At 59.3% G+C, this 9,163-nt stretch overlaps 1 protein-coding gene across 1 annotated transcript; it reads left to right on the top strand.

Moving 5' to 3' along the window:
• The first annotated feature begins 878 nt into the window (after nt 1-878).
• On the top strand, nt 879-1,755 carry LOC123249090 (tetraspanin-7-like). Its single transcript, XM_044678067.1, has one exon. It carries the CDS (start codon nt 879-881, stop codon nt 1,653-1,655), a length of 777 nt encoding a protein of 258 aa, XP_044534002.1. The 3' UTR covers nt 1,656-1,755.
• Nucleotides 1,756-9,163: the final 7,408 nt, after the last annotated feature.

The raw sequence follows: 9,163 nt of genomic DNA, 5'->3' as shown, positions 1-9,163 counted from the left end.
AAATCACAAAACATGTGAAATTAGTGATCTTGTTGCTGAGGACCCACGCCAGCAGCTAGTTGTGGCTCAAACCTTGTGCGCATACCCAAGAGCAGAGAGGGAGCAGAGAGAACACAGTAACATCCTCAGAAGACACTAAAGTGACCCTGTGGTGTCTGACACGTGGCCAGACCATACCCTATTCCTGGGTACCCCAGGTTTTCCAGAGTGTCCCCTCTTCTCCCTGGAGCTCTTTATCTATGGGAAGGTTCTCCTTTTGGTGGGAAATGCTCTAGGATTCCCCGTTCACTGCTCTATCAATAAATGCCTTTTTTTGGAACTATTCTGGTGGCTGCTGGGGATTTGGGGAATGGATGGGGGCAGAAAGCCTGAGTAAGTTTTCTGGGGGCCCCACACAGGCCAGGGCGATGGCCCCTGGGCTGTGCCTCCAGTTCTGGCTAGCTGGATAGTCCTAGTGTCTGGGGGGATTTTCTTCCAATGCTTCTGTCCCTAATTCCTCTCAATTCTTTGCTCTGGGACTAGCAGAACAAGTTGAATCTGTTCCTGCACCTTATCTCAGAGAGGGAGGTGGGAGAGGGAGAGGGGAAGGTGGGAGAAGGAGGAGAGGAAGGAAGAACAAGGCACAAGACTGGTCATTCCTCTCCCCTGCGCCCCACCTCCTGCCAGCTCCTAGCCTGGCCCTAACCCTAGCCCCACCCCAGTTGCCTACATGTTATCTGCTGCTGTCCCTGTGCATTCCTGCCCTGAGACTCGAGGGAGAAGACAGGGCTCGGGCTCTGGGGAGCCAGAGGGGCCTCTCGGAGTGGGGACAGCCAGAGGGCTGGGGGGGTTGAGGGTCCGGAGGCTTAGAGGCCCGGGAGCTCGTCAGCTGAGGGGCCATGGCCCTCTTGAAGCTCTCTGTGCTGGCCTTCAGCTTCGTCTTTGGGGCAGCTGGCCTAACAATGCTGACCCTTGGGCTGTGGGCTGAGATGGCACTGGGAAGGTACCTGGCCCTGTCTGCCCAAGGGGCCCCCAGCGCACCTTCCCTCCTGCTTGCTGCCGGGGCTGCAGGGCTGCTCTGGGGAGGGCTGGCCGGTGGTGGGGCAGCCAGTGAGCACCGGGGCCTGCTCCGGGCATCTGCGGCCATCCAGCTGACCGCCCTGGGAGCTGGCCTCGCTGCTGGCCTTTCAGGACTGTGCTATCAGAATGAGCTAGCCCAGGGCTTCCGGGCAGGGCTGTGGCAGGCCCTGTGGGGTTATGGGGCTGGAGGGAGGGAAGATGCTAGTCTGGATGCCCTGCAGTGGGGACTCAGGTGCTGTGGGGTGGACACCTACCGGGACTGGCTGGACACCCCCTGGGCCCGGAGTCCCCGGGCCCAGGGAAACGGTTCTCTGCCCCCCAGCTGCTGCCGAGGCCAGCCTGACTGCCAGGAAGGGGCCAGGCTTGTGGCTTCCGATGGCTGCTTCTCCAAAGCCAGCGACTTTGTGGCAGACAACATGGCCTTCATTGTAGTGGCTGCTCTGGGCCTGGGGGCCCTGCAGGTAGTAGGGGTTGTGCTGGCCTGCCTTCTGGCTGCCCGAATGGCCCCTGGGGTCCAGGCCTCTGCAGAGGCTCCACAAAACCCTTCCCTGGAGAACAGAATCCCTGACGTCCCTGCTGTCTCCCCTGAGCCCTGAGGCCCAGCCTTCCAAGATGGGACCCCTTCCACCCCTATTCCCACCCCGGGCTCCATTTCCTTTACAGACTCATCGCACCCAGGAAAGACCCCAATTCACTCGAGCTCCCATCCTAGCTACGCTCTCTCTGGCCCTCCTCCTGTGGCCCAGCCCTGCCCTACGCCCTGAGGGACGGTGGCCACCCTCAGCAGGACGCCGGAGGGGCCTGGCCCAGCTCTGTTTCTGGGTGAGTGCTGGTGGGTCTAAGGAAGCTGGGGTCTGGGGGGCAAAGGGAGAGCTAGAACCCAGAGACAGCTGGACAAGGGGCACACTCATGGGGCGGGGGGCAGGGAAAGGACACGGAGAGGGCACCCAGGGCAGAAGTGTGGCTTTCCCCGAGCCGCCTCCTCTCCCCTCTCCTCCTGCCTCCAGGGTCGGGGCTCCCCAGGCTTCCCCTGCTCTCTGGTCTCTATTCAAAGGGCTTGGGGGAGAGGCCCAGCCTAGAGCTCGGGAGCTCTGAGCTACCCACAAGCCTTCCAGACCCGCCAGGGGAGGGGGTCCCCGCTCTTCTTCCCTACTCCCAGCCCTCCAAGCCAGGGAACTCTGCCTCGGGTTGGAGCGTGGCCCCTTTCAAACGAATGAGGGTGCCAGGCACGCGGGTGCCCCGGGTGGCTCATACCCGGCCCCGCTCTCCTGCTAGGATCCTAGGAATACTTCCATCTGGGATGGGCCCCCCAAGCTGGGGCCTGGGGATAAGCAGGGCCTGTCCGTGGCCACGCAGCTACGTGCCGGGGGCACCTCCAGACCTCTCCTCTGGCAGCCTGGCCAGCGGGGGCCCACATTGCCCCTCTCCTCGCGCTCTCACCGTTCATTGCCAGCGTGGAGGCTCCTGCCAGATGCCTGGCTGCCCTCTGAAGGCACCCTTGGGCTGGGAGGAGGTGGGAAGGCGCTGGCTCACTGGGAGGCTTCTGTCCCGTTTCCTCGTGCTCCTCCTGATCGGATCCCATTATGGGTCTTCGAGATGGAACGGGCCTGAGAGATTTTAGCATCTCACCACCACATTGCCCAGCTCGGGGACTGGTGCTCCAAGGGGACAGGGGACTTGCCTAAGGTCACACTTTAGTAGTCCAGTCAGAATTTGAACCCAGGTCCTCTGACTCCCATTTCTTTGCTCTTTCCAATAAGCCAGGTGGCTTCTGCCCTTTTTCTGGCTTGGAATGACTCTGGCTGCTCTCCCCACCCCCTAACTCCCCAGACTTCCTTCTTTATCTTCCTAGTCTGAACTGGAAGTGACCCCAACTTCCCTAAAGACCTGGTCATCCATTTACTCTAGTCCTCAGCCGTTGGGTCCAAGCACCTCCTGAGAACTGATCTCAACTATCCTTTCTTTTTATCAATACTCTGTATGTTTTCAGGACAGAAGAGCAGGAAGGGCTTGGCAATGAAAGTTAAGTGACTTGCCCAGGGTCACACAGCCAGGAAGTGTCTGTGGTCAGATTAGAACCCAGGACCTTCTATCTCTAGGCTTGGCTCTCAATCCACGGAGCCACCTAGCCCCCCCCCCTCCACCCCACCATCCTTTCTGCAGGGACTCCCCAAAGTGCATCCTTTTCCTCTACCCATCTCCATCCTCTGACTTCATTTGGGCTAATACTTCACTCTCAGCCTCAGTTTCCTCATCTATAAAATGGGGATAAAAATGGAAAAGGCTAAGAACAAGCCTCTCCTTACTGTCCCACTGAACAGATGGGTATTCAGACAGTCAAGGAAGTTCAGTGACTTTCTCAGGGTCACAAAGCCAGCTGGGGTAAGGACAAAATCAGAGCTCACAGTGGGCGACTACTATTTGGGCCACGGAGATCAAGCTCCTTCTATGGAGGAGAGAAGCGAGGTGGGGAGAGTGGAAGGAACTCGGGCCCTGGGGCAGGACTGGCTCTGGAACTCACACTCCGGTCCGATTCATTACCTGGGCGTCAGATCCATGTCTCCAGTGATGGGTGCCGTGGAGGGACCGGATCCCGAACTGCAGCACCCTGGCATTCAGCCTCGTGAGGAAGGGGGTCCTGACCTTAAGCCTCCTTCTCTAACTTCCCCCATTGCTCCTGGTTCTGGACTCCCGGAACCAAGCAGAATGAGGCCGACCCTCCTTCCAGGGGACAGCCCTTTCCACCAGTCTCAGGACTTGGGTTCGAGTCCTACCCGTGACCCTGGGCAAATCCATTTTCTCATCTGTAAAATGGGGATAATACATTTGCTGCAGTCCATCCTTCCCAGGCTTATTGAAAATGTTTTATGCTCCCGAGCACATGAGAAGGCGAAGGTTCTCAGCATCCTAAGTATGTGTCCCTCGAGGATGTGAGTCAGCCCGAAGCCTGTCCTGCGCACGGAGGAGCCTAGCTGTCCCTCGGAGGCCTCCCCGTGGAGGCGTGCCTTTATCTGTACCTTGGCGTCTCCCTACAGGGCTGCCGGGAGGCTCAGAGGAGAGGACGCAGCCGTAAAGAGCCCGGCTGTCCTGCTCTGGGTGACCGCTGCCTCCGCTCTGCCGGCCCTCTGCCTGCTGGTCCCAGCCACAGCCTGCGGAGCCGCGAGGGCCCTCTGGGCATCGGCCCGAGCCTCACCGTCCATGCCACACGGAAGCCCTCCGGGAGAGGGGAAGGCACGGGACGAGCTTGCGCCTTTGCTTCGCTTTCCGCTAGCACCAGTAGCCCGGCGTGCCGTCGACACGCGATGCTTTATTTCACCACAGCAGAGAGCAAATACAGACACATATTAGGTCTATGAGAAACACGTGTGGGATTCTTTGGCATCATCGCCGAGAGACAGGAGCCAAATGGGTATTCTGGAAACTGGCCGAATGGCCCCAAAGATTAGTCACTCACAGTTCCAGGCCTTTCCCTCCAAGCCCTTCAAACGGAGACCTGGACGGGGGGAGGAGTTGGAGGGGTGCCTTTGGAGACCCCACAGACAGCCGGAAAAGGAGGAGGGGGAGAGGTATGAAGCATGCAAGAATGGGGAATGGGCCGGGGAGCTCAAGACAGGGAGCCAGGCCTGGAGACCCCAGCTACGGGACCCCCATGCCCGAGCCCTCACCATTCATTCTTCCGCGTGGAACCAATGGCCGATGTTGATTCTGAGATGGGCGGTCGGGTCTTCGACGTAGCCCCTTAGTAGTGGGAGGGAGATGTCCAGCGGTATCCGCCTGCCCCACTTGGGTCAACAGTTTTGCCAATGACTTGGATAAAATAATAAGAGTAAGAAAAGCTAACATTTAGCGGGCACAGACGGGGTTTGCGCCGTGGCGTGGACATAGCACGTTGGGTGGCTTAGCCAGGATCTGCGAAGACTTAAACGCCAATGACAGGACTAACCTAATAAGATGAAACTGTAAAAGGAAATGCGGTCTCAGGCTGGGGATAAAGAGCTCAGGTTCACAATCAGCTCGATAACAATGTGTGAAAGGAAAATCTGGGGGCTGGAGTGGCCCCCAAGCTCGATGGGAGCCAATAGCACGAGAAAACAGCCCAGAGCACGAATAGCACTCTTAGCATGTAAAGAGAGGCGGGGGTCCAGGGAGGGGGAATCGAGTCCTGCCGTCGAGCACATCTGGACTTCTGTGTTCCGTTCTAAGTTGTACATTTTGGGAAGGACGTTGGCAAGGAGGAGATTCTCCCCAAGAGAGGGAGAAGAGTGGGGAGCTAGAGACGGTAACCAAAGTAACCGAGGACGTTTAACTTGGAGAAGAGAAAAACGAGCTGCCTGGAGAGGCAGTGAGCTCCCTATGGCTAGAGGTCTTTGAGCGGAGTCGAGGCAACTCCACGAGAATATTCTAGAGGGGTTGGTCAGCAGTGGTGACCCCCAAAGTCCCTCCCACTTGGAGATTCCTTGGTGCTTCCTGAGCTGGTCCATTTTAATTCTGGCTAGCTCTGATGGTTAGGGTGAATTTCCAAATTGCATTCTGGGTCTTCTCCCGATGACTTTGACCTTTCTCAGTTTAAGGGAAAACCCCAGTGTGGGTTTCCTATAAATGAACTCCTGCCTGTTCTCACTGTGTCTGAGCCCCAGGGTGATAGGGGGGCTCGGGCAAAGGGCATCAGACCTAGAGGTCCCTAGTGGGCCCTTGTGACAACCTGACTCAGACTGTGGCCCAGCGAATGGCAGAGGTATCTCCATTGGGATCAGTTCGCCCAGAATCGCCAAGGTGGGTCTCTGGAAACCATCCAATCCAATCTGTGCCCCTCTGACGTCCCTGGTGTGGTCTGCAAGCCTCTGAAGATGTACGGCAATGGAGGTCGCCTCAGCTCCGGGGCAGCCCTCTTTGGGTGCTGGGGCCCAGGAGATCTTGGTGATCAGGGATTAGGATCTAGGAGCCCCTAACCAGATCGCCTGGCGATCCCGTTTACGGAGCCTCATCCTCGATGAGGGCGAGGGGACAAGAGGAAGGCGAGGACCAGCCCTGGAGGCCAGGATGAAATCCCTCTCGCTTTCCTTAGAGAACCTCTCTTGACGCAGAGCCCCAAGTAGACCCTGCCAGGGCCACCCTCTTGGCAAGACCCTGGTCCCCTGAGGCAGAGCCCTTCCTGTCGAAGGCACCACTGGGATTAGACTCTGAAGGAGACCATTGTGAAAGGAGAAGGAAGGAAGCAGATTAGTTCATTCTCATTACATAGAATCATAGGATTTAGAGCCGGGCTGGACGTGAAGGATCACCCTGCCCAACCCTCTCATTAGCAAAGTGGAACACTGGAGCCTAGGAACAGGAAGGGACTTGGCCAAGGTCACACAGCAAGCACCTGGAAACCCACCCTGCCAGCTTGGTTACTGTGCCCTACACCAAGCCTATGAAAGATTTCCCACTGAACCCCCCGATAGGGAAGAGGGGGAGTTGGAGGGGCTCCATCCTAGGCAGCCCCAAGGAGGTGCTGAGGGGAGCAGGGAAGAGTTCAAGCCTGGGACCTTATTCTCAGGGTCCCTTTCAGTCATCAGTCCTAAACCCTGGGCCCTGGGAAGGCGAGGGGGTGAGGAGGAAACTCTGACACAAGATAATGCAGAATGATTTCCCGCCTCCTTGGACACGAGCCCTTCACTTCCTTCTAGGGGACGAGCAGACTTCAGACCCTCCTCCTGTTGGGGTCCTGAAGTGGGAGAAAGGAAGGAGCCAAGGGGGAGCCAGAAGGGCCTGGGGCCTGCCTCTCCCCCCCGCTTCCCAAAGGACTAAAGGTAGATTGGCACAGGGCGGCAGGAGACCTTTAAGGCTGAGAAAGCTGCCACCAGGTGCCCAAGCGGAGCCCACCTCACTACAAGTGGGCACTGAGTCCAGCCCCGAGGTCCCTGGCACCAAGGAAGAACCTGCTGGGTTGCAAAGCTTTCAGTTTCTGAGTCAGAGCACAGAAATCACGGAGGGGAAACTTTCCAGGGGAAAATTCCAGACTCCGGAGGCCAACCCTAAAGGCCCCCCATCAGCGGGCTGTGACTTACCTTTCCAGGCTGATGTCCCACCCGGAAGGGAGCTCTGCCCCAGCCAGAGCGGACAGCGTGCCCACAAGCACGTGGTCCTGCCCCTTCCTGCCACTGCTCGCCCCGGTTCTTGGGCCCAGAACGCCCCCCGCCTTTGCTCCGGCCGGCTCTCACGCTGGTTCCGTCGCCCTCTCTGCCTCCTCCTGGGTCCCCACACCATCACCCCCGCTGGCCCCAGAGGTCCCTGGGGGAGGGCCAGGGCTGGTCTCTTCTGGCATCCCCGTTCAGGGGGAAAACTGGGCCCCTGCAGTGGGGGGGACCGGGCTCCATCTCCAGCATGGCTCCTTCCTTCCTTCCCACGGACCTGGGCCAGGATCTTCCCCTCTGGGTTTCCCTCACTACAGAATGAGATGACTTCTCAGCGTCCTTCTAGGCTTTGGGCCTCTGACCTGCCCCCATGCAGACAGGGCCGTCTCCTCAGGGGGCAAAGGAGACCCTTCCTGGGGAACTCGGATGGAGAGGAGGAGGCCGTGGCCTTGTGCGAGGGGCTGCTCAGCGTCTAGGCTGGCTTACGCCTCTGGCACGCCGCAGCTTCCCTGAGCACTGACGCCGCCATCTCTGGGGCATCCCAGGGCCAGCCACTCCTTAGGGCCATGAAGGGCAGCCGCCCCGGCGGGCCCTGCCTTCCCCTCCCCTCCGGGGCTGCCTCTTGCCCCTTCTCTGGAGGATCTGGCCTCTCTCCGACACCCCTCAGACATGTCGGGGGTCCCCCAGACTGCAGGACTGGCGGCTCTAGCCCCGTCGCCCTCTTTATTGGCAGGGAAGGCGATGCCCGCCGCAGGCAGACGGGGCCAGATTTCGGCTCCAAAGAAAGGGACGTGGCCCACTCCCGGCAATTGTGCCCCATGGGCACAGGTGTTCCCCGAGCCTCAGGGCCCGGGGCGCTCCCCTTTACACTCGGGGGTCCTTCCCTCTGTATTCCCTAACCCCACGCCTGGGGCCTAGTGCTTAGACATCACTCAACACATGACAAAAGCCCCCCCAAATGTCTGCTCGACCGAAGCCTTCGCTGTGGAAACTCAGGCCCCGGCAATGGCAATGGCCAGAGAGAGGTTCAAAGGCCTTTCCCCGAAGCAGCTCAGAAAGCCCCCGTTTTGCAGAGGAAGAAGCTGGGGTTCAGGGACGCGCTGAAGTCACATGGCTAATGTGTGGGGATTTCTTGGAGGCGAAGCTCCAGGCAAGTGTCCTGCTTTGCTTTCTTTGGGGCTTCACGCCTCCAGAGCCGGACAGGAGCCCACGGTACCCCGCCACCTCCAAGAAGCCCCCCTTGATTTCCCTCTGCCTTCCCCACAGCACATGGAGAGGCCTGGCTTCAGGGGGGAGCCTGGGGGCCCCCCGAGGCACTGAAGAGAGGAAGAACAGAGCGGGCAAGCCTGGAAGGCTTCCCGGCCAGGCCGACCCACCTGGTCCCCTCCGCGGTCTCTCCGGGCCGGACGGCTGAGGACACGATGCAGACCTGTTGTCAGAATAATATTTATTTGTCTATTTAGTGCTATTTTTGTTCAACACTGCTGTCCGTCGCCGTGTCTGAGGTAATAGATGCTAGAGCCAGGTCAGCCTTCCTCGCCCTTCCAGGGCAGCCCCCAGCCCCCTCCCCCAGCCCTGGCCAGCCCAGCCCCGGAGCGCCTGCCCAGAGGGCCTGGCAGGGACTCTGGGGGTCCGGATAGACGGGCGTTATTGCAAGATACGTTTGTACATTCTCCACACCCTTCCTCCTCCTCCTCCTCCTCCTCCTCCTCCTCCTCCTCCTCCTCTCGCTCATTCTGGTGGAAACTCGGCTCAGAGTTTCCGATCCCGAATTGTACATGATCATTACAGCTTAATAACGAAATAAAAACACATGGATGTCGACTGGTAAAGAGAAAGTGCGATTGAAAAGGGGGGCCCCGGGCGGACCCCGAGCCCAGGGTCCTGGGGGGCCCAGGCGGGTCACTGAGCCCAGGCACTGGGGAGAAGGGGAAGGGTCTGGAGGGGAGGAGGACGGAGCTGCGGGGGGGGGGGACATCACCCCGGGG

The sequence above is a fragment of the Gracilinanus agilis genome, chromosome 5, assembly GCF_016433145.1.
Source record: "Gracilinanus agilis isolate LMUSP501 chromosome 5, AgileGrace, whole genome shotgun sequence".
NCBI lineage: Eukaryota > Metazoa > Chordata > Mammalia > Didelphimorphia > Didelphidae > Gracilinanus > Gracilinanus agilis.
The sequence above is the reverse complement of the archived record's forward strand: the minus strand, read 5'-3'. Positions and strand labels throughout refer to the sequence as shown.